Source organism: Acanthisitta chloris, unplaced genomic scaffold (assembly GCF_000695815.1).
Source record: "Acanthisitta chloris isolate BGI_N310 unplaced genomic scaffold, ASM69581v1 scaffold20432, whole genome shotgun sequence".
Taxonomy (NCBI): domain Eukaryota; kingdom Metazoa; phylum Chordata; class Aves; order Passeriformes; family Acanthisittidae; genus Acanthisitta; species Acanthisitta chloris.
The window spans coordinates 67,423-92,686 of record NW_008663005.1 but is presented as its reverse complement, the minus strand read 5'-3'; the positions used below and the strand labels follow the sequence as shown (position 1 = coordinate 92,686).

General features: G+C 49.7%; 1 protein-coding gene across 1 annotated transcript in view; it reads right to left on the bottom strand.

The window, feature by feature from the left end:
- The window catches only part of AMN (amnion associated transmembrane protein), a 21,943-nt gene extending 9,209 nt beyond the window's left edge, over window positions 1–12,734 (bottom strand). The window contains 4 exon segments of the mRNA XM_009070804.1: window positions 923–1,010; window positions 10,371–10,415; window positions 10,524–10,642; window positions 12,695–12,734. Of these exon segments, the coding sequence (XP_009069052.1) occupies window positions 923–1,010; window positions 10,371–10,415; window positions 10,524–10,642; window positions 12,695–12,734 (292 nt within the window).
- Window positions 12,735–25,264: the final 12,530 nt, after the last annotated feature.

Below are 25,264 nucleotides of genomic sequence, written 5' to 3'. Positions count from 1 at the left end.
AACCCAGTGCAAAGCACATCTGCCGGAGCATCCCTGGTAGGGGGCAAACAGCCCCAAAGCAGGAAAATGATGCGTTTGAAGGATTTCTGAGTGGCTCTGGACAACCTGATGCTGCAGTCCTTCCTCTGGGCAGACCCATTTGGGCTTTTTCTCCCTTTTACTTGCCAGTCAGAGTGCAGGCACAGGCACTCTGCTTGACTCTTCCTTTCCCACAGGGGAGCCAAAATGTTACTTCTCACTGAAAGCATGAGGCAATTCTTAAATGACCAAACTGCATCTCCCTAGAGAGATCCCACTTCCCCATCTCTGTCCCCCGCCCTGGCCCCCATCCCTACCTACCCCAGACTGGGACAGTGTTGCCCTGCATAGACCAAACTCAAATCTCCCTGACAAAAATCTTCCTTTTCATCACCCACTCAGTTCTTCCACCTAGAACAGCTTTCAGACAAGCCACAGGCCCCAGTGACACAAACCTGCTGTCTCAGCCATGGGCTGCAAGGGGAGGGAAGGATGAACTCACACCAGAGTGCCTGTGCACGTGGGACCAAACACCAGCTCACTGCTGTCTGTAGCTCAGCTCATGTAACTCCTGACGTTTTCCTTAGAAACACCACGGCAAAGCAAATGAGGGCTTTGATGTGGCTACATGCTTAATAGGCAGGGTAAAATACAAACAATATTTGCCTCTCTGCTGTAACTTCAAAGACCTCCCTAGTATAATTACTTTTTTAGAAGACAGGTGATCTAGCAGGAAAAAAAGAGATCTGATGTGAGGGAGGTCATCAAAGGAAAGGTAAGTTTTGAAGAGGAGTGATTCACTTTGCTCTGAGCTGGGACAGCAAAGACCTCCGTAGAAGTGTCTGGGCTGAATTTGCACGATTAATCACGGGCTAATGGGGTGATTGGTTTGGGCACAAAGTACCTGAGTCACATCCTGGATCCCAGCTGCCATCGAAGGCTGTGAATCCTGCACCAGCTGCCAGCACGAGCTCTCCATTCAGGGGCAGGTACTAGAGGAAGGGATTCACAGTGTTACTGTGTGGTCCTGCTGCCAGACACCCAGGCTCCTAATCAAATAACAGTGCTAATTATTAGGCTAATTATTACACTCACAGTCTCCCAGGCACTTCACAGTCATCAGGAGCTACCCTCACCATGCCCCATGTAAATGGGGAAGTATCAGCTCCTGGTTTTACAGACAGGGACACTGCGATGGGGAGAGACAGTTTGACGTTATCTTCCATAACACAGAAAAGCATGAAGCGTTGAGGGAAGCAAGAACAAGGAAAAAGAAAAAAAATCTCTCTTGACAGCTTCTTTCTCCTTCTGCATGCACTCCCAGCAGCTCAGGAATGGATTTAAACATTGGCATGCCTGAAAACCCAACCTCACTCTGCAAGTACCAGAGGTCTCCTCATCGTATGGGTTCCCACCTCTGGGGACTGTGCTTGCCCAACAAATATAACTCAGGGGCCTAAGCTATGCTTGGTGCCGTGTCAGCTAGTGAACTCACTCTAGATACCAGCTGAGGAAAGCACACAGAAGCGTTTGGAGCAGCTTACCATAGCTAGACTCTCTTCTTGTTGGGTAGGACATCACTGGCACATAGGGTCACCATACCGACCTGGCTTCAGTCTGGCCAAGGACACACCTCTTCAGGCACTGCTCTGCCATGAGAGCCCTTTTGGCAAGAAAGTGTGGCCACCCAGTTTACCAGCTGGCACTGCCAACTGCAGGACAGGCCCTGACAAACGATTGAGTCAGATGACTCGTTCACAGCACCCAAGTCATTCAGCTCAACCCATTTTATTCACACTTGGAAATTGCCAGAGAGAAAGTCATGCTTCCCACCAGTATTTTCGAGCAAGTGATGTTCAAGGCTCCCTTGCCTATCTTGGTCTCTCCAGGGTTTTAGCATCACTCCCCAGACAGAAGCTGGAAGCCCTCCAGGACTGCGTTATGCCGACACACTGAGTCCTGTGCTCAGGCAGACACACATTAAATGGGATTTTAAGGTTTCATCTACTTAATTGGTCTTTAAATATGTATGTAGGTTAGAGTAAGCAAGACTTAAGACTGACTGCTGGGGGTGACAGTGACAGCTCTCTGTCCTTGGGGCAGTCCTGCCTGAGGATGCTCTGTCCCACTCAGGGACCACCACAGGGAAGGACTGGGGGAGGTGGACATGGCAAAATGCTCCTCACCCCCAAGCTGCAGGCAGCTGCTTAGAATTTTAGTGCCTTGGTGGTTCAGTCCTTTGAAGGACATAGCCCATATTCTTGACAAGGAATATGAGAAGCCAGGATGGAGAGCAGAGAGTGGCTGCCATGGAGAAGAGCCCCACAGTTCTCCTCCTCTGTACTATCTGCTTCAGACCCAGACATGTCATATGTGAGGCAGGACAAGAGGAGATGACACCATGAATAGCTGAGGCCTGGGCAACGTCTGCCCCAAGGGGATGAAGTCTCCCCATCAGCCAGGAAGAAGCCTTTGCCTATGGACACTGCTCCTTCAGACCATAGTATGTGTCCTGCCATCAGGCTCTGTGAATTTCTGCTGCTTTTAGGAAAAGCAAATTTTTCCAACACTGAAGCACTGAGAGGCTGAAAGGCCTGCCAGGATACAAATGGCAACATGCCCTTTAGCTGCAGACACAGAAGCCATGTCTACTGATGTTCTGAGGCTCAGGACTTGGCTGCCTTTGAGCTGGGTGAGGGCTGTGCTACCAGCTTCTTTCATAAAAAGAAACCACTTCAATTCAAATGCTTGTTTTCCTGTGAGCCCATGCAGGTGGACACTTTGGAGCAGTCAGTTGATGCCTATACCCAAGGCAATACCAGGGCAATGCCAGCCAAGTCCCTTCTCCCAGGCCTGCTAAGCCATTTCAGACTGGAGCCCTCACTGCTGCCTCTTGCCCAGTTTGCAGGCTGGCACCCTGCAGCCTGCTGTGGGCCACAGGGCCAAGCAGGAAGGGTGGCCAGCTGGCTGCTGGGCCCCACCTGAGCTGCTCAGCATGGGGTTTTGGATGGGATGCAGTGGATCCTCTCACCAGTGCAGGGTACCAGCTCTTCACAGCAGTCAGCTCTGGGCCCTCAGGCCCAAAGCTGCAGGGAACTTTGGGTGGAAGAAGGAAAATCAAGCAGCAGCTGTGGGTGAGGGGGATGGTTACCCAGCAGGACCATGACTGACCTCCACTTGCTTTCCCAGGCTGCAGAAGTTGGCCTTTGTGAGTGTTGTGGCTGGATCAAGATCTCCTTGAACTCTGACAGACTTGGTGCCCCGAGCACTTCCCTGTACAGGGCTCTTCCTTCACTTTGCTTTGTCACAGGAATTTGTGGGGCTGGTCCCCACAGCTGTGGCTCTTTGGCCACCACCATTCCCCAAGGTGCACACCACTGGGCAGCACTTCAGAAGTGGCTCCATCCTCCAGTGGATCTTCATATATAATTTGTCCTTTCTTTTTTTCCTAACATAAGTTAAGCATCTTGGCTCACTGCAGAGGACAAATGGATGCTCCGTTCGGGCAGAGGCTTTCTGCCTTTGGGAGTTCAGCATAGAAATTGCATATAGGTTGGGCCACTTTCCAAGTACATTTTGAACTAAGCAATGACATGTACCAATGGACCAGAGCCAAAAAGCTGGCAGTTTCATCTGCTTTCCCTTCCTCCTGCCAACCTGTGCTCCAAGGCCATTAATACAGACCAGTTAGAGTCCCATTAGTCATTTGCCATCCCTGATACTGGTAAATCACTTATCTCCTCGGTCATCGTTATCAAGTGTAATGACAACTGAAACACAGTCATCATTTTTCTTATCAGTCAGCAAAAAAATAAAAAAGAAAGACCCCATGTGGCTCTTGGCCCAGCCCCAGCATTGCACCACTGACAAGGAATCCACTGCCCCAGTGCCTAAGTGAAAATGAAACTAATGTCTGAAATGTGAAAGAAAAAAATTAACAAAGGCCTGAGGTGGCTTTTCCAGTGGATGACTTTGAACCAGTCTCTGGCATATCCTGGTACCACTTGAGTTCACTGACCTGCTTGCTGGAGAGCAGCTCTGCACAGAAGGGCCTGAGGATCCTGGTGGCCAACAGGCTGTCCATGGGTCACAGTGTGTCCTTGTGGCCAAGAAGGCCAATGGAATCCTGGGATGCATTAGGAAGAGCATTGCCAGCAGGTCAGGGAGGTGATCCTGCCTCTCTCCTCAGCCCTCATTGGGCCACACCTGGAGAGTTGTGCCCAGTTCTGGGCTCCTCAGCACCAGAGGGACATGGAGCTCCTGGAGCAGCTCCAGCACAGGGCAACAAAAATGCTGAAGGGACTGAGGTCAGTGATGAGGAAAGGCTGAGGGAGTTGGGGCTGTTCAGCCTCAAGAAGTGATGTCTGAGAGGGACCTCATGAATGGATTCAAGTCCATGAATGGGAAGTGCCAAGAGGATGATCAGACTCTGATCAGTGGGGGAAAACGATAAAACAAGAGGGAACAGTAAAAACTGATGCCCAGGAAGCTCCACCTGAACACGAGGAAGAACTTCATTGCTGTGCAGTCACTGAGCACTGAACACATTGCCCAGAGAGGTCGTGGATTCTCCCTCACTGAAAGCATCTAAGAACCATCTGGACACAATCCTGAGCCATGTGCTCTGGGGCTGGCCCTGCCTGAGCAGGGAGGTTGGACCAGATGACCCACTGTGGTTCCTTCCAACCTAACTGATTCTGTGGTTCTGTGTCACAAGCATTGGGCTGAGATGACTGGCAGCAGCAGAACAAATGGCACATCATCATCATTACCACAGGAAAAATGCAGCACAACTTCTTTGAACCCGGGTGAGCAATGCTCACCATTGCATCAGGCTCTTGCCCCAGCCTTACTTTTACTTGCAGCATCAACGCGTTTGAATTCCTTGCTTGGGTGAGACGGTGCCACCACCCCCATCGTCCAACACCAAGAGTGCCTGGGCACACTGGGCTCTGCAGCACTGTATCTATGGTGCCCATCGTGCTCTACACAGCCCCTGGGTACATCCCCTCACCCAGTACTCAGCCCAGGAGCAGTTTTACCCTGGGGCTGGTGGCACTCCATGGAAAAACATTGCTGGGTAAGACATGAGTGGGTTGTTTCTCCAACACGGAGTGCTGTAACCAAGCACAAGCAATAATGCACAATGCAAATGATTTCCACATCATCTTTCCCAGCCCTGCTCTGCTGGGGCAGCAGCAGCCCACGTTCAGCAGCAATGCAGCTGGGGCAGAAGGCAGGCAGCCCCTGCCTGTGCTGCACACCAGTGGGAATAGCAGGGGTTTTCCCAATGCCCACTGGGGGTCTCAGTGCAGCTGGTGGTGGTGCCTGGGTGGTATCCAGCTGCTGGCTGACAGCCCTGGGAAGGCTCAGAGCCAGATTCACCCACAGGTGCATCCCTTTGATATTTCTGGAGCACTGCCAGGGGCTCCCTCACAGCAACGTGTCTTGGGTTCATTATTGGGGGTTTGTTAGCTCATTTTTCTGCCCAGGTGAAGCTTCCACCTGCGCCCTCAGGACAGCATCCTTCCCCCAGCAGCACACACCACCCACATCCCCAGCTTGCTGCCAGAGCCAACCTGTCCCTGCCATGGCCCCCAGTCCTGCACCAGCTAACCCAGATCCCCAGTGAGAGGGATTGGCAAGGCAGGATGACCTGTGGCCACCTCAATAGCTCTGTGCAAGTCAAGGAGGGTGACCAGCTACTGGACAGCAGGCACCTTAACTGCCCAAATATCTCCCTGCCCAGGCACATAGTCCCATGAGAAACAGGGGTTTAGCATCCCAAGGAAGCTAGGCAAGAAATGCAGCCTGTATCCTCATGAAGTCCATGCCCAGGCAGGCTGGTGCAGCACAGATCAGGGCACAGAAGCTGGTGTTCCTTCCTACAGGACCCACCAGCAGTGGTGGGCAGATGCTCACCATCGCTCTGATTCCACCAGGAGCAAGCAGGAGCACCTGCAAAGGAATGGTGTGGCAGTAGGACGTCATCATCTCAGTGTCATCCCCTGCAAAGTAATGACAAGGTAATCCCCTCCTGCCAGGCAGCCCCAGCAGCAGCAGCAGCAGCAGCTCAGCCACACTTTCATTAATGCAGAAGCTGACTCCTCTGCTGTGACTGCTCGTCACGTTTTACGTTGTGTTTTGAGGCACAGCTCACCACATCACCTGCCCAAGCTGGCCTTGCCACCACTTCCCCTGGCACAGGGGTGACCTGACACATCAGATTCCCAACACATTACGGTCCTGCCCATCCCCACAAAGGAGCCACAGCTCCTGGCCAGCACAGACCCTGCCAAAGCACCCACAGACCCCAGTGAAAGTCATGGGGGGAATAAAAAAAGAACAGTGGACCCAAAAAGCTCATTCATTTGCTTGCAGATCCCCAGCATACATACAGTTCAGGGTGCAGTGGACACATGTCCCAGCAGTGTGCAGAAATCCTGTGTCCCAGGGAGACATGGGGACACCAGCAGCCCCTTGGGGAGCAGATCAAAGCAAACCAGTCCAAAACACTTGAGCTATGGACACAGAAGGCAATGAGAGGCTTCAAGCCAAACCTATTACAGGTTAGTTCAGCTCCTTATCCTGAACTTCCCTTCACAGACAAGGTCAGAGAGACCTGGGAAGTGGCTCAAGCAGTGGCAGGGGAGTCACCCCCTGCAGTGAAGGGATGGCAGAAGGTCCATGGACCAGCCCCCCAGCCAGACCTGCCCCAGCATCCGCTACAGCCCAGGGGGCCAACAAGCTGCTCTGCTCATCACAGACCTTCATAACTCCTCCTGCTGGAAACCAGCCCGGAAGGAGCAAATAAACTCAGGGACATGACTGTAAAACACTAGTTTACCACACTCCTTTCCTAGGGCACACCTCCAGTGTGAGTGCTGACGGAGAAAAGCCTGTGGGATTCGGGCTTGGAATTACGTGTTGGCACACGCACACACATACACACTGCTCTGAAATTTTATACCTTCATCTCAGGAGCAGAAAAAAATCATCCTTTTTCTGGGTGTCTCATTACCCCTCTGTCTGGGAAGCAGCAGGGGAGGGAGTGCCGGTGCCTGGGACGAGTGAAAACTGTGGCAATTCATTAGAACCGGTGCCCCTGGAGAGCAATTGGCATTTCGAGATCAATCTCTGCCAGGAACCGAGCGGGAGCATCCTGCAGCAAAGCCGAGTACATTCTGCTCTCACAATTAGGCAGCTAAAAATATAAGGATGGGGGAGGTGTCTGTGGTCAGACCTTAGGGCCCCACACACCCCCAACCCTCACCCAGCCTTACAGCCCCTCAAGGGGCAGGCAGGGAGAGGGGGCAGATCCCCAGCATATGTACAGGCAGGGAGAGGGTGTACAGGCAGCTGCCACCCTGGATGGGGCAGAGCTGGAAAGGTGATGCTGGTGCTGCTGAATAACCCCAGCCAGTGCCCTGACCCAAGGTGGAGTGAGGCTCCTCTGCCCATGTGGTTGAACCTGACTCCTGCCACCTCAAAAACAGAAGTAGAATCATCCATCCCTGGCCCACACTGCATTGCTGCCTTGGCTTGGGCACAAACTGCACCAGGGCAAACACCAGGCTCACAGCTGCAGCCATGCCCTGGCCTGGATCCCTTTGGAAGTGCAGCCACAGCCAGAGGGTCCAAACCCCTCACAGGAGCCCTTCACTCCTATCAGGGAAACAAGCAAAGACAAAGCCTGCCTTGGCCTGGAGCACCCACATCAGACACCTCTATCTCCATCTTTTTTGTGCATTCTCCCAGGCACCTCCAAAAGCTGACTAAGTACTGATCTGCATCTTTAGGCAGCTAAAGACCATAGAGAATCCAGCCTAATCACAACGGTTGTGCTTCAAAGCCACTTAAGCTTAAGCTGGATTTGGATTTAGTGTGTGGCTGAATTAGGGACCCACTTGAAACTTCAAATAACTGCTGAGCTGGGTGATGAGTGAGTTAGCTCTGAGCAGGGAGGTGGGCTCTGTGCCCCAACAGCCTGGTCTCCTCCCAGGAAGGCACTCCCAGTGCTCAGCTGGTGCCCCTATGGAGTGGATGGGGAGGAGAGCTGGAGGGCTCACTGCACAGCAGTGAGTGTCCACATAAATGTCTAGCCCTCCAGGTTTTGCTCCACTCACCTGGGCAGTTGGCATGGGAGATCTCAAGCTGCCTCTCCACTGGTGGGGCACCAGCACTGAGCATCCTCCCCTGCCGTCGCTGCAGTGTCCTCATGAAAGTCAATGAGAGCCCAATCCCTCCCCAGCCATGAATTTCCTCCTGTGCTGCTACAGCAAACAACTCTCTCCTTTTTTTTTCTTTTGGCCAAAGGCTGTATAGCATCTCCATGGCGACTCTAAAGCTTAATGTATTCTTGCTGATTTAAGTGATTAATGCTCCAGCGCGTGGCCAGCAGCCGAGCAGGTGCAGCCCAGCCTCTCTGCAAAAAACCTCATGACCAATTCATTTTCTAACCAGCTGGCTGCCAAATTTCATGCCATCCCCATGAGTGGCAGCCCAGCTCAGGTGCTGCGTCTCATTCCTTTTTCATCCCTAACCTTGGCAGGCCCTGGATCACCTGGTGACAACAGAGCACAGCAGTGCACGGGAGGGAAGTGCCTGAGCTGAAATGAAAAAGAAACATTAAGCCCCGCAGGAAGAAACGTGCTGGGCCAGTTCACAGGGCATCACAGGGACAGTGATGCTCACAAGGAAGGTGTAATATGGGTTACAGCTGGGGATGAGCTTGGTTGATCACCTACAGTGCAGTTCAGGGCAGGAGGGGAATAGTGCAATGCTCTCACAGCCTGTGCCATGTTTTATTCCCTCATGGATCCTCTCCTCCTGGGACTATAATATTCACTGTAATCCTGGAGCCTGCACAACTGCCTGACAGCAGTGGGGGCTCAGAGAAGACCCCAGGACAGGAGGGGATCCCTCCAGAGACTCCAACAAGCACTCCAGATAGGGATGAGCTGGGGGTCACTCAGCATCCTGAGTGACACAACTCAACCACAATGGGAACTATCCACCCAAGCAGCTGAGGGACATCACGGCCTCAAGTGGGACCAGTCATGGCCATGGGTGAAATTCTGTGCTGTGCCAAGGTTGTGTTGCCCTCCCCCTCCTCAGGCTGCTCAGCTCTGCTCTCCAGCTTGGCTGAGGAAGGCTCAGCTGTAATGACTGATGCTGCTCTGCAATTATGCACTTTGCAAGCCTCTGATGAAAGTACTTTAGAAATATTATACATTCATCTGTAAGTAAAATAAAATCTACTGGAGTGGTATTTTGCTCTTTTCTTCTCTGGGTAAATTCCACTTCATTTATTACATTATATTTGTACGTATTTCCCCAGTACATTCTTCCCTTGGAAAATTCATATTTAAAATGCCATATAAATAAAGTATCTCCTCCAAATATTTGTAGAGGGATTAAACGTGGCACATGGCGTTATTAAAGCATCAAAACTATTAGTGGCATAGATAGCCTGAACAAATTACACCACATAAATTCCAAAGGCTTCTTTGGATTCAATGGCCAATGAAAGAGCAAAGCTGCCCTAAAACTAAGGGAGAAAACTCATCCACAAACTTGTCCTGTCCAGGGGAGGAGGTTTGGCAAATGGGATCCAGGGCATCTCTTGCTGTCCCAGTGCTCACCAGTGACCCATCCCCACTGGGGGATGGTGCACTGGGTTTGTTTTTCCCTCTAAATCCTCCCTGTTAAATTTTACCCTCTAAACCTTGGAGTTTGAGCCCCTGTGCTTTGCAGGCTGCATGACAACCTGCTCTGGACAGGGCTCCTCATCTAGTGGGAAACCAGGTTGCTCAGAAACTCCTCTGAGATGAGATCCCCCCAATCTTATCTCAACACACACATTTTGCAGGGTGTTGTGCCTGTTCTGCCACAACCAGCCTAATAACACTGCAGAAAAATATCAAACCCAATAGCACTTGAAAGAAAATTTCTCAAGCAACATTTTGGGATTTCCCAGAACAGTTTTTTTTCATTTCAAGATATTTTGATGTCAACTTCACTTAGCCTCTGCCTGGGGCTAGTCCCTGTTCTGTGTTGGCAATGCTGTGGATTGGTGCTCCACAGCAAGCTCCTGCCAAGGTCTCTGTCTCATGGAGGCACTTTTATCCCTCCTTTGGGGGGTAAAAATTGATTGGATGGGGTTTGGAGCAACCTGGTCTAGCAGAAGGTGTCCCTGCCCATGGCAGGGGCTTGGAACTGGATTATCTTTGAGATCCCTTCCAACCCAAACCATTCTGTGAGTCTATGGAGAGGGAGACAGGGGAATGTGCTACCAGCTGGAATTGCTCCTGCCCTCACCCACCCTCTGGCACCACCTCATGCTGCCTTACCATGTCTGTCAGTGCATGGGGAGACCCAACAAAGACTGAGATGACCTGTAAGAAAAGCAAAATTGAAAGTGTGCTTTGCCCTGTCAGGCAAAGGCCTTTTCCAAGGGTGTTTTGCAAAATAAAAAAATTTTAAAAATTCAAAATGGCCAATACCTTGTCCTTCTCAAAGTGAACCACATCACTAGCACAGGGCACTCTGCCTTTATCCCAGTTGGAAGAAGTTTCAAAGTTGGTGTTGGGGATCCACTGCTTGTACCTGGCGGTGGCAGCAGCTGTGAAGAGCAGAGAAACCAGTGTAACCTAGTCTGCGGGAGGCACTGGGAGCCCTCTCTGGAATGTGCTTTGAAATGGTTTGGCCTTTTTTGGGCCAGATTAGGGGATTTTTCCACCCAACAGCAGGTCCTGTGTGTTCCCAGCTGGGCAGTCACATCCCTTCTCTGCACAGGGGACTTTATTTGTCTGAGTGTTGTTTTTTACCCACCCAGACACAAAAAGGAGTAAAGGGCAAATACTTGGCTGGCAGAGGGAAGGCAGGAGAGTCCTGTAGGCAAAGGACAAGAATAAAACACACCTGATAGTTAGGCAATCCTTGCAGTAGGTTTTGTTGTGACACAGACTAATTAGATATGTAGAGATCCCTCAACCTTTGGTTTCCAGTGGGTACAGAGTGGGCACACAGAGCTGGCAGGACCATGAGGCCAGTGCAAGAGGAGAAAGAGCATTTGCTATGGGACACATAACACAAAACACAGGCTGGTTTCACCTGTTTGGTGCTAGAGGGGGAGGATTCAGTGGTGTCCTGCAGCCCAAGGCATCAGCAGGTTGGGAAACAGGAGTATTCCCCAATGGCTGGGAACAGGACATGGCAGAGGTGGTTTTCACTCTGATCTGCTCTGTTTGTACAAGCACACAGAGCAAAATGCCTCCCAACCTGACATTGCTGAGGTTTGGCTGGGGGATGCAGGCTCAGCTGAAGATTAATCTCCAGCAGCCTGAATTAAATGGCTTCAGGCAAGTGAGTTATGAGACAGAGGAGAGGGGGAAAAAAATCCCAACAAGGTAACCCTTTATCCTTATTATGGATCTTCTGTAAAAGAAAGACTTACAAAACTACAAAATATGTAGAAAGGCAGCAGTGGAGGGGACTGGGGCACTAGAGGTGGAGAGGGGCCATGAAGAGGGAGAGGGTTCTGAACAATTCCAGCTGATGGAGGGAGCTGCACTGCAGAAAGACTGGGTCTAGTTCAAATGATCGGGAGGGATGTAGTTTCAGAGGTTTGATCAGCACACAACGATTGCCTTGGGGTGTAATTTGCACTGTCTGCCTCTGCCAAGGGCTGTGCTGAGACCATGTGCTGGAGGTAGCCACTGCCAGATGAACAGGAAACGATGTATTTTTAACCAGAATGAAAGCTCTAATGTAGGAACTGGGGCTGGAGCCCAGGTGCAAGGTGCACAGGGGCTCCCCCAGCCTTGTGCCAGGCTGCAGCCACTGCCTGGAGGAGCCTTCAGGCAGAGCCAACAATCCCCTGCCACCTCCTCTTCAAAACCCTCCGAGAGGGGAAAAGACACTCACAGTGGTAAGAACAGGAGCCAAGCAGCTGCTTGCAGTGTAGTAGGCACAGACACCTTGCTGGCTCAGAGTTCAGAAGAGCTTAAGGAAGGAAAAAGCCCTCAGACGGTAATGGCAAGTTGTTCTGTCCCTGCTGTGGTTGACTCGTATCCCTCCCACCAAGAGAAGCCAGGGAAAGGAGAGGTCAAAGCTCCAGCCAGAAGGCTCAGGCAGCCCCATCACACACATATGCCTCCCATCCCGCAGCTGCAGGCTGCTGTGTGGAGTGAGCTCCCAGCACAGCACGGAGATGGCTCTGCATCCCACCTGGCTGCAGCAGCATCTCCTTCAGCCAGAGCTTCACCTCCTGGAGCAAAGCCTTTAGCCCAGTGTAGCAGTGCTGATGGATTCCTCCCCAAGCCTGGAAATACCAGCCTGCTATTTAATCAGCCCTGTCTCCCGGGATGCACAGTCCTTGAACATCAAAGCAACATGCATATTCAACAGGGAGCGTGTCCTGCAGCGCAGCGCTGCTGACTTCAAATGAGAGGCACAGCAGGCACCACATGGCTATCCCAGCATCAATCCCCTGCCTTCCCTCCCCCTGTCAGGCTGGAAATGCCTTTCCCCGTTTGGGTTACAGATATACCTTAGGTGACAGAGCCTACAACCCTGCTCCAACACAGGATTGCCCAGAACACCCCCCAAATGGGCAAGTCACCCAGTGGCCACCCCCTGCTCACCATGGTGCCCAGGCTCTGGGTGTACTCACCAAGGAGCTGCAGGATACCAAGGAAGAACAGGCACTTCATTCTGCAGGAGGCTGCTCTCCCTTCCCTCCACGGCCCCTGCCCAGGTGGACCTTGCACCCTCCCTAGGGGCACGTGATGGGCTCAGGCTGTAGGGAGTAAACCAGTATAGGAAGCAGGTTTTCCCCAGCATGAGCCACAGCCTCTGTTAGAGCTGCTGTGCCTTCAGCTCCTTTCCCAATCTCCCCTTTTCCATGAAGAACCTAGGAGAGATGCTGAGGAAGGAGTTGGGGAGGCAAAAGTGAGGGTCTCCCCAGCTTGGCTCACCAGACTCCACTCACCATCCACCCATCCAGGTCCAGCTAAAGGGTGGTGAGGGTGAACACACTGTGTGCCCATCCCAGGCCATTCTCCCTTGCTGAACCATGGCTACCTTGTAATTACTAATAATGGCCTCAATGTATTTTCAATTAACTCCCTTGGAAGGGAGCAGCTCCCAGGCATGGCTTGTAATTGTACTTTGGCCACCAGCTGATTTGATGATTACCCAGCACACGCTGCCCCGAGGAGGCTGCTGGCAGTGGCACCAGCACATGTGGATGCAGGAGGAAGGGGCAGGACTCCACCATCCCTGTCCTCTGCTGCAGTGTGGAGCAGTGCTGCATGCCAGTCCAGACCCAAGTCTTCACCAGAGGTGGGGGGAGAGCAATGACATCTTGGTAAGGTGACAGAGGCCAATGCCAAGAGGAGAGTTGGAAGGCGTAGCAGCCCTTCAGCTGACACTGATAACAGCAGGGTGAGAGTAGAAGATTTATGAATGCAGGGATTACTGGAGGCCAGGAGGAGACTGGAGAACTGCTTGGAAAGGACATTAATGAAGGCGTAACAAACCACAAGAGGCTCTGACCTGACATTACCCAAAGGAATGGGCTGAAGTTGTGTCAGGGAGGGTTAGGCTGGAGATTAACTACTGGTTCCTTCTTTCCCCCAGAGGTGTTTGGGCACTGAACAGCTCCCCAGGGCAGTGTCACAGCCCCAAGGCTGACAGAGCTCCAGAGGAGTTTGGCCAATGCTCTCAGGCACAGGGTGTGATGCTCAGGGATGTCCTGTGCAAGGCCAGGAGTGGGACTAGATGACCCTCAAGGGTCCCTTCCAACTCTGATTATTCTGTAATTCTGTGATATTAGCAAGGATTTAGGAGTGCAGGAGGGAGAAGCAAGTCATCCCTATGCCACCCTTTGTTCTCACCCTGCTTCCCACTTGGCAGACCAGGGGAGAATGGGGACCAGGAAGTCATCAATCCTGGGTATTGTCTCTGTCTCCCAAAACCTTAACCCCCTTGGTGCCATTTCCCAGCTCTGCTGCAAAAGCAGGAGTGAGAAGATCCATGGGGCTCCTCTGTCCCTGGGATGCCCCAGCACAGTCGTGGGTGATGCACTGTGCCCTGCAAAGGAACATGGAGCTGCCCCTGCCTGGAGCTCTGTCCCCACCAGTGTCACAAGTGTGGCCCATGATCTGCCAGGAGAAAGAGCTCCTGAGCAGCAGCTCTAAGCCTGGGTGTCAGCCAAAACACAGTCAGCACTTTCTGCGCAGGGAGCTCAATGCTGAGACATGTCCTCGAGGTGAAAGGCTCCTGCACTCTCATTACCACTCACAAATCTGTCCCAGGGGACTCTCGGGGTGAATGCTGGCTGCAGTGAGATGCCCTGTATTTTAATAGAGGAGGGGAAGATATAAGTCATGGATACTCAGCAGTAACAGCTTGGAGAAAGGTCTGCAGTGTGCAGGTGCCTGCTAGCCTGTGGGCTCAGCATCCAGCAGCGTGGCTGGGGCAGGCAGGACGGGAGAAACTGCTCATGGGACCCTGTGCAGAGATCAGTGCCACAGCTCCTGGAACACAGTGTTTCAGGGATGCTCCACACCCTTAGTTTTACTTTTTGTACCCTGCAGCAGCTACTTCTCAGTGCTGCTTGTTTCAGCTCCTCAGCACCTCTGGTCCCACCAAAACTGATACTTGATCTTACATGAGCCAGGATTCATCTGGCAAGCAGGCAGAGGTCTGAAATTCCCAGTCTGTCCTGAATTCAAAGGGCCTGTGGAATCCTGCCTGGGGATGTACAGCTCCTGCTCCCTCTGCTCCAGTGTTAGGGTAGGACAGGGCAGGGCAATGCCAGAAATCCCAGCAAATCTTGTATTCCTGGGGCCAGCTGATCACTGCAAGGTTACTGCTGGAGGCCAGGGCACAGAATAACTTGCCCCTTGGTGTGGGTCTCTCCCTGGGGCCTGAACATGCTCCTCTCCATCCCAGCTTTTGTCTCTGCTGCTGTCCCAAGGTGCTGCTGTGCCTTAGGACCAGGCAGGCACAATGGGAGGCTGCAGAGGAGGAGGTTTGGAAAGAGAGAGCCAAATGAAGATGAAAGCAAGGAGAAATCAGTCCCCAGAAACTAAAGCAGCTGCCCTAATGCAGAGATCAGCACATTTTACTCCCTGCTGCTCCCCCATCCAGATACCACTGGGAGGGCGAGCACAGCACCACCACAGAGGGCAAACAGCACACAGTGGATGCTTTACCTTCCCACCACTGAGTTATAAACTGGTATCAAAGCCAGGAACACTGGCCAGCAAAGCCACCTCCTAAAACCCATCAGGGCTGTGGCTTCAGACAGAGGGGCGAAGGCAGAGACACACCAAAATCAGCTGGCTGCAAACCCTCAGTGCCAAAACGACCTCCCTGCAGGGGCTGGGCTACCCAAGCACTCTCCTGTGCCAGTCTCCTTGGCACAGTGCAGCATTGCTTAAGGTTTGAACATGAAGCTAATCCTAAAAAATGGGGAGAAACACCCTGGCAGGTGACAGCTGTGACATCTCATAGCTGCCCTCAAAGCAGGCAGCCCCTACCAGCAACCAGAGAAAAATCCCCGGGTGGGATTTCCTTTAAGTTCAGGAAACTTAGCAAGTCTCGGGTGGAACAGCACAATCTATACTGCCAGAACCAATCCCTGGTGGCAGAGCAGCTGTGTGTTCATGACCTCATTTCAGAGCTGGCCAGGAGCTAAAGCTCAATATCCAGTCAATCTGTGGAGTTAAACCCTCTTTGTAGCTCCACATCAATTCAACAAGAGGAACTCACCTGGTGCTCACAGGTCTCCAGCAGCCACAGTCACCTTCCCCTCCAGGCAGCAAGGCAGGAGAAGTCACTGGAGGGGATCACATTTGACCTCAGAGCCATCTGGAAGTCACACTCCACCTCTCTTCTTATCTTGCAGTGTAAAGCAGGGAAACAAGAGCTTCCTGCTGGGGGTGGCTGCAAGGAGCAGCTATGGAGCAAGACCTGTGCAGGGATGTGAGCAACCAGGTTTGCTTCTCAGCCCTGAGCCCACTCCATCCAGCCCCACACAGGGCTGAGAGTTCTTTTTACCCTCAGAGAACTGAGGGTCACTTACCAGCCATCACTACTTACCCTGGGAGCACCATGTCTCACCTGTGTTCCTGCAAGCTGACAGCACAAGATATGCCAAGGCAGATACCATTTCTACCAGTCAGGCAGAAATATCTGGTAGAAATCCAAATAGTCTCCTCTGTGAAGCTTCCGTGTTGGCCCTTGAGCACCCACAGCAATGTCTGCAGACAGCTTCTGCCTCCAATCACACAGCCACACTGCCAAAACACATTTCCACCAGCTGCAACCAGCACCACCAGCTGTGGCCAAACATTGCTCAACCCAAGGTGGAAGTCAGTCATAGAGTCATGGAATTTTAGAGGTTGGAATGGATCTTACAGATCATCCAGCCCCAACCCCCTGCCCTGGGCAGGGACACCTCCCACCAGAGCAGGTTGCTCAAGGCTCAGCCACCCTGGCTGTGAACACTGCCAGGGTTGGGGCAGCCACAGCCTCCCTGGGCAACCTGGGACAGTGTCTCACCACCCTCACAGGGGAAACTTCTGCCTAAGATCTAACCTACATTTCCCCTCCTTTGATTTGTGCCCATTGCCCCTTGGCCTGTCCCTGCAGCTCCTAACACAGATCCCTCTGCAGCTTCCCTGGAGCCCCTTCAGCTCCTGGAAGGGGCTCTGAGGTCTCCACACAACCTTCTCTTCTCCAGGCTCAACAGCCCCAGCTCCCTCAGCCTGTCCTCACAGGGAGATGCTCCAGTGCTCTTAGCAACTTCGTGGCCTCCTCTGGACTTACTCCAACAGTTCTGTGTCCTTCTTATGCTGAGGACACCAGAACTGTGTGCAATGTTCCAGGTGAGGCCTCACGAAAGCAGAGTAGAGGGGGAGAAAACCCCTGGGGTGTCTCCTGTGTTTATCAGCCCAGTGGATGAGAACAGCTCCTGGCTTGGGCTATTCCCCATTCTTGGGACCCTACAAGGGCACACAAGAGCATGTGCTGAGATCCAACGTTCACCACTGCCAGAGGTCACCACAAAGGAGTGGTGATCTGGGTGGGCTCGGCCTCCCCAGGTGCCACTTTGTCAAGGGGTCAGGGAAGACACTTGGGTTGTCACCTCTTTTGGCCAAACAAGACAGACACATTATTCGACTGTGACAGCCTCCAGGGCTCAACCCAGGCATGCAGGAAGGAAAGACACAACTGATTCATGGAAAACCAACTCTGGGGAAGGACAGGGGAAATCACCTCTTTCACCACTTGTTTATACTTGCCCCTTCCTCAGGACTTAGTGACACCAAGGCAGGCACAGAGCAGGACATACACAGGTCCATCCACAAGACCAAGAAGTTAGAGGTTTTGAAAATGCGTCTTACCACACAGGAAGCAAAACCAAGGCTTGAAACCCTGAAAAACTTAGCAAAAATGTTAAGAAGCCCTCTGCAGTTCCTGCAAGAGATGGGGCCAGCAGCAGTTGTGTCTCCCAGCACCTTCTGTGGTCCAGGAGCAATCCTCACCCCACTCTCCCCATCTGCTCAGAACTCCAGAGCTGGCACTGAGCTCCCATCACCCTAAATCCTCTATCACCCACGGGGGGGAAAGCCCACCACAAAGCTGACAGTCACCTTCTGTGACCTGTCATTAAGAAGAAACCTTTCATTAAGCCTCATTGAGGCCAGGAAGGGCAGTGTGTCACTTCAATTATAATTCATGGCTGGGGAGGAGGAGCAGGGAGGCAACAGAGAGAATTGGTGTTTGCCTTCACGTTTAAAGCAATTTTTTCCTCTCTGCCTCTCCTGCTGCACTGTAATGACAAAGATGTCACGTCTGAGCAGCACCAAGCAGGAGAATTTGGGAGGAGGAGCAGCTCTGGGAATAGCACAGGCTGCTCTTCCCCAGGCAGGCTCTGCTGGAAGGTAATGACAAGGAAGTTCACCATCCTTTCACACTCCACAGCAGAGAGATGTGAAGAGCTTCAGGCAGCACAGCCTCGAGTGCCAACCGTGGGAGTAGGAGTGGAAAGTGTGATGAGCAGGGCAGAGCACCCAGAGAGTCATGCACCAGTGACTGCTCTCAGCAGCAGAAGGGAACATCCACCTCAGCACATCCTGCACGCAGTGACAGCACTTAGCCACCCTCCCCTCTCGGCGTGCCCACCTTCCTGCACTGGCCTTTCCTCTGGCATCTCCCTGTCATGAAGAACAGGCACTGGGCCACCCAGCACTTTCAGACTACCTACTGCAAACACTAGATTGGCCAGTGGGCTGGCCAGGTCATACTCACATCTGGGTGGCAGCAGTGTGGTGGTGACTGCCACCACAGTCTGGTCTCTTGAGAACAGACAGGACATTCTTGCATTGCTAAACACAGGATTACCCCTGCAGTGATGTGAAAGAAGGGAAATGGGAATTTAAGTAAGAAAGGGGTGGGAAGGGCAGTAGGGAAAAAGAAACAGAAGGACAGAGTGGTACTCAGCAGAAGTGATGTGCTTCATACACCATGTCTGGGGATGAGGGTTTTCATGACTAGGCTAAATCTGAAACGTGGTAGAAATCATAGAATCATACAATCAGCTGGGTTGGAAAAGACCTCCAAGATCATAAAGTCCAACCCTACCGTGGTTACTAGACCATAGCACTAAGTGCCACATCCAGTCTCATCTTGAAAACCTCCAGGGATGGTGAATCCACCACCTCCCTGGGCAGCACATTCCAATGCCTGAGCACTCTCTAAATGTTACTGCTCCACTCAGTTTGCTCTTCTTACAGACTGCATCGCATTCTGTGATTTCAAACACACCTGAAATGCAGCTCTGAGTGGAGAAGTTGTCACTAATGACACTGGAGAAGAAAAAATAATACATCTCCCTCTTCAGCCATTCAAGCCACGCTTCAGCACTCCCTCCCCACATCTCTTCGGGAAAGCAATGTACCATGAAAAGCCATTTCCATTATTCTACTCTATTTGCATGAGGACTCTTAACACTGATCTTAGGATGAACACCACCACCTGGTTTATTCTAGCAGAGTTAGCACATGGAAAATAGGACTCCAACAAAAGTGATGGCAAGTTACCTGTGCAGAGGATGGGAAATGCCACAGTAAAGGTCTACCAGGTGTGGGAACACCAAGCCCTGAACAGCCAACGTGCCATGTGTTCAGAGAGGATGCAACTTGGCCATCTGCAAGTCAACAGCAGTCATTCAAATTCAACACACCAGGTTTTTTTAAAAAATATGATTTCCTACTTATTTATTTTTTCCTTTAATAACACAGTTTAGCATTTCAGTTCAGCATTCTACACTCTTACACACTGTCCTTGTTTATTAGCATTTAAACACAAAAAAGACATAGCAAGACCTCCAAACACAAATAAATACAAAAACACAATATACAGGAAACTGAAATACAACATATAATAATGCTATTGGGAAATTAAGACATGTTGCTAATTCCTTTTTTTTATTATTATTATAATTATTATTTTAACAACATGGTTATTGCTGAGCAATAAATTATACATTTTAAAAGTTGTTTTTCCCCCTAAAAGAAAAGGACGAGAACCACTGGTTACCAGATCACTTGCACTGTATCCTTACAGCTATTGATAATTAAGACAGGCAGAATATACACAATCAAATGAGGTTGGCCTTCTTTGGTCTTTGTTTTTGATCATAAAACTGAACACAAGTGTACCGTTCACTGAAGAGTATGAGATTAAAGAAATGGATACACAAGTTCCAAACACGTCAATTTGTACGTTAGTCTCAATCACTGATGTCTTTTTCCATAGACAGTTCTTAAAGAATTTCTTGGAAACAAATGTCAGCTTTAGTTTTCCCGATTATTATGTTGTTCCATGCATCTTAAAGGTTATCCTACTTGTCTAAGAGAAATGGACCTACATTTAGCCCATCATCTCCTAATGGGTATTTTTTCACAGCTCTCTAGTCACCACTAAATCATTGGAGTTTTTAGACCTTGTAGAAAAAATCCTGAACTTCCCCATTTGGTTTTTTTTCCTATAAAACTGAAAACAAAAAATATACAAACCAAAGAACAGCTCTAAGAGGAAAAAAAAAAGACCAAACGAAATTAGGGGGTTACACGAGGCATCAGCAACGATGGAAGCTTTTACCTTCCCATTCCACAAGTACAGATTACACAACTCTCTGCCAGTGATGCAGGTCATAGTTGGAAGATGTGTCCTCTCAGCTGCGAGCTATATTCAAATACAAAGCTCAGAACACTATGCAAGAAGATGACCTCTACGAATGATAATGCTGGTTTATCTCAGTAACCCTTAGACAGAGTCAAATTTTATCACTACGCCTCGCACTGCCAGCAATGGAGCGTGTGAACACCGGCATTGCTAAGAAGTTAAAAAGTCCTTGCAGAACTGGCAACCAAATTAAAAGTTTAGTTCCAAAGGACCAAAAAACACAAACACCACATAGAGACAACAAACCCTTCCCTAAACAGGTAGGGTAGTAAGCCACAGAGTTGGGATCCAGATTTGAATTCCACGTCAAAGTCTGGGATGTTTGGATCCAGGATTTTGGTTGAGGTGCTTCTCTGTGAAATTTAGAACTTATTTGAACCCTAAGGAACTAATCCTAACTTGGAGGGGAAAAAAAAAGACCTGAAAAAAAACACAGCCTAGTATCTACACTATAACATCATGAAATGGAAGACAGAAGCTGCAGTCTTGACCATAAATTAGAAGAGAAACAGGAATAGTCAGATCCCTTATGTGTTGTATATCTCTACTCTTCTAAATCTTAAGAGGATGTCCCTGAATCAGCAGTCCAAAGTTTTCTACAACCTTCCTATCTGGTGCTTCTCAGCAAAGGCCTGGATTAAGAGGCAGGAAAGAACAATTAAGCCCTCCAGATTTTGGTTTACAGAAAAAGGGAGAAAGCCCCACGAGAAAGAAATGGTCTGCCACAGGCTGGCAGAACACAGGTGAACCCATGCCACTGTAAAATGGTATTCTCCCTCCTCAGTTAAGAGGGGAATCAAATGAGACTTGTTTTGTTAGGTGACTCTGGACAAACAGAGCAGGACACACGTTTGCTGCTGCTGTTCACACTGACGTGCTGTGCTGGCCCTTCCACTCCACAGGATCTCAAAGCACTACCAAGTAATGAGCCACGTCGGGGCCACCACACGTGCACAACCCCAAATCACGACAGCTTGTATGTTTTATTCTAGCCCTTACTGTCCTGATGTGGGTCTGCAGGGGACGTCAACTTGGTTTTTCGGTTCCCTTAAGGGACAAATGAATTCAAAGAGTAAAACCTAGTGAGCTGGAGACGACACGAGGGAACTGGAACCTCTTGTTCAGTCCTGGCTCCAGGAGATTCCTTTCATGACTCTGGGCAAGTCACTTCACATCTCATCCTTGATTTCCTTTGTCCAGAAAAGACAAACAGCACTTGCTACACACTGTACACAGTATTAAAAACCATTCTCAGATAGATTCACTTCCCAAACCCATCATTTTTATTGCAGTAGCTATGACTTCTAGGTCAACTGGAATATCAAGGTATGGATGGAACAGGATGGGATTTCCAGGAAGAGCTCCAGCTGCTTTTTATCATCTTTTGTTCCCAAATTAGAGGAAAGAATTTTCAATTAACAAGTTGCCCATCACTATGGTTGCTTAAAATATGGGAATCTCCAAATTATCGGAGCACGAGGAAGAACATGTGTCCTAAATGGTCTTCGCAAGGCTAAACAGTTTGCTACATACAGGTCTTCAAACCTGGAAGATCTGCATCCAAAGTCTGCCCTTAGCCAAGATCCTCCCTTAGCAGCAGCGAGTTATATTTGCACCAACTGATCAAGTATAACTTGGAGGAAAGGGTTTTGTTTCATCACTTCTACGTAAAGAAAAGACTTTGCATATATATGTGCATGCATGTCTGTGTGCATATGAATGTACCTACACACATACAAGTCATTCACAGAGCAAAAACTTAAGAGATTAGATAAGCAACCCAAGAATTTCCCCCCACCACCTATTTTTATATTTGCATAGTTAAATCATATCAAGGCATCAATACTGCAGTCACGTTTTTCACTCTTCCTCAGTGCAGGCAACTTCTTTTGTCACTCCCTACATGCTTCTCTGTCTTGGACCAAACAGCACCAGTGTTTTAGAAACTAAAGAAAACATCAACAGAAACCGTGCACTGTTGGGGAAATGCCTATCCCAGGTGATGAACACAGATACAAATAGGGGCCAGGGTTCAAACTCCAGCTCAAGCCAGAGTGGTGGAAGGCTGAGGAAGCAGGAGCGAGACAACCACAACCTAACGTTCATGGGGTCAACACTTCAGTTCCAGCTAACACAAATCTCGATTACCTTTGCATTTGAGAAATTCACCAGGCACAGAAACAGGCACATAACTTCCATCTTTCCTTTTCCGAGTAGAAAACCCCATGGGAAAAGGAAACCAACTGCATTTCATATCGTTTCATATTTTGAAAAAAGCTAACGTGTTACCCATGGGTTTGGGGTTTTTTCCCCCCAACATTATGCCAACCACCTTTTCCTATTGCACATTCTCTTTGTGAAGAACAACAGTTACAGTACAAGGCTGAAATCAACATTGCATATTGTAAGTCAGCAGTTGAAGGTGTACCGTGTAGACAGCAACTGAAACAAGACCCCAGTGAATGAGCTCAGAGAAGTGATGCAGACGTGGTCATGCATCATAATCGCAGGCTGGTCTTAAAAACACTCAGAGAGTTTCATCCTGTTTCGAATTCAAGACTTTCTAGGTAACAGATGCACTCACCCTGTGCTGAGGAGCGTACAAAAAAAGGGCAACATGCAGCTTGGCACACACTGGAACCTCCCTAGAGAGAGCTGGAGACGGAAGAGGTTTGTACACAACTTGGAGCATCACCATGAAGAAAGAATAGCGGCAAGAGACTTCAGTTGTGAGCTGCTAAGAATCACTAAGCAGAAGACAAAAAGGTTCTGTTGAAGAAACTCTGTTCAAAGTAATGCAGATACTCTGGGACCCCCTTGCAACAACAGCACACCCCAGGAGTTAGCCAGGATTCGAGAGTATAACGTGGGGGCAGGCTGCTCCCCAGGAATCACTTTAAACAGACAGCCCCTAGAAAACTTTGGATCTCTCAGTCAGGAGCAAAGAGGAAAAGGGGAACGGGCATTTCAGAGATGAAACAGTTAAATAATTTAAAGTGTTGAGTAAAGCACCAGGTTATCTTTTCCTTTCGACTCAGAGAATATACAGTGGCCTTTGTTTTCACAAAATGCTACATACTCCTTGCTGGAAAGCAGAGGAAACCGATATCTATGTACACAGTAAGAACTCTGCAGGGATGACCCGCGAGTTCTGCGGAGAAAGGGTGTTACAGTCAAGGCTTCAGGTATTCCACAGCAGGCGGTGTCTACATTTGTGTAGCAAGATCCCGGATTTCACAGTACGCAGGGTTGGCAAACTGGAAATTCTCTGGCAGCTTCATGTAGTTTTAAAAAATAAGTGCAGTTAGGCCTCCGTTTTATTAACCGTGATAAAAAGCAGATATGCAAAAATATTTTTATATCGATAGCACATTACTGCATTATAAAAGCTGCCCAAGTGAAGCTGAAGATTCTGGCAGCTGGTGCTTTTGGCACTTGGGAGATGTGGAAAGCAGCATAGAGATCTGTGAAATACAACAGTGACTGATGTTTCTGCTACAGTGATCGGCATTAACAGAGTTAGCAGTGTTCGTATTCGAACTTCTCTGTGAAGTTTCTGAGTCAATATCCCACCAAGACGAGATATTCAGATCTCTTAAAGCTACTAGTTTAGGCTGTGTGCAGACTCAGGAAGACTTCCCTATTGGTTTACACATTCGCATGTTTCAAAGTCCTCTTTCAATCACCAAGGCTGGAAACGCCTTAATTTATTTTTTTTTCCTCCTCTTTGAAAGAGCCTGGATTTAGAAGCGCAATTCTGTCACAGGAGTTGGAAACTGTAGTCACAAATCTGCAGAATATGCTGGGCCCTGCTTATACTAGAAATCTCCTCCAAGTCCCAGATTGAAACAGGATATAAACTGTTTTGAGATGGCCAAAAGGTTTCGTTTTTAAGTTTTACAAGACATGCATTAGCAATGGGAGGAGAGTCCTTTGGACATTTCCACTTGGGAATCCTGTTTTCAGTAAAATTCTGTGATGCACAAAACACAAAAGCTCAGCTGCCCACATTCACAATTATTCAAAATGACACGAGTCGAGCGAACCTTCGCCCTAAAGCGTTGAGTGATGGGTTTGCTTTCGCAGCCTGCATAAAACTGCAAGTGCCATACAATGATATCTAGAGATATAGATGCAGCTATATCTGTAGATATATTTATCTCTTGTGCAGAACATCCTCCTTCCGTGCTAGGAATTCACTGCTAGCACATGCCTCCACATTTTGAGCTTGCACCTGTTGACGGCCACGTACCATAAAGGGAGTACAGTACCCGGACAATGGAAGGCAAGAAAAGGAAGACAAGTTGCTGCCGACAGCCACGACGGTCAGCAGCAGGCAGTATTCTAGCAGGTGCCTGGGAAACCCATGAAGACCACTTAGCATGCATTGTATATCCATAAATACTTCTTGCAGGCACTGGGTGTGAAGGCACAGCCAAAAAAGACAACGGCAAAGACAAGCTGAAATACAAGGCATGAATTCAACTGCACCTTAAGACGAAAATTGTGACTATGCCTCAAAAAAGCAGGAAACGGAGACAACCTGACGTTCAAAGGCTGAGATGCAACGTTTTCTTTCAAGCCCATGGAAGGCTGAAAACACAGTGGTGCAAGTCCTCTCTGCTTAAGCAGCTTGTGGATTTGGGAGAGCACCACAGTCAGGCTATGTCTCTAGACTCGCTTGTCACAGGCTATTAAATTAGAAGCAGATGAACACAGCAGGTTGCAATCAGCATGTTTCAGGGCTAGCAAATGCTTTCCACTACAGTTCAGGCTGTTACAAAAGAAAGAAGCCCGTGCATTCCCCATCAGGATGCTTGTCTGCTATGAGAAGCTGCCACAAGCATCTCTACTCACAGCCCCACGGCGTTCTCCGGTGGGTTCGCTTCAAGTGGTGCCATCTTACAACCACAGGCAGCAGAGGGAAAACGTCGCAGTGGCCATGGGGACTGTCCAGTCCAAGCTCCATAGGAGCACTGAG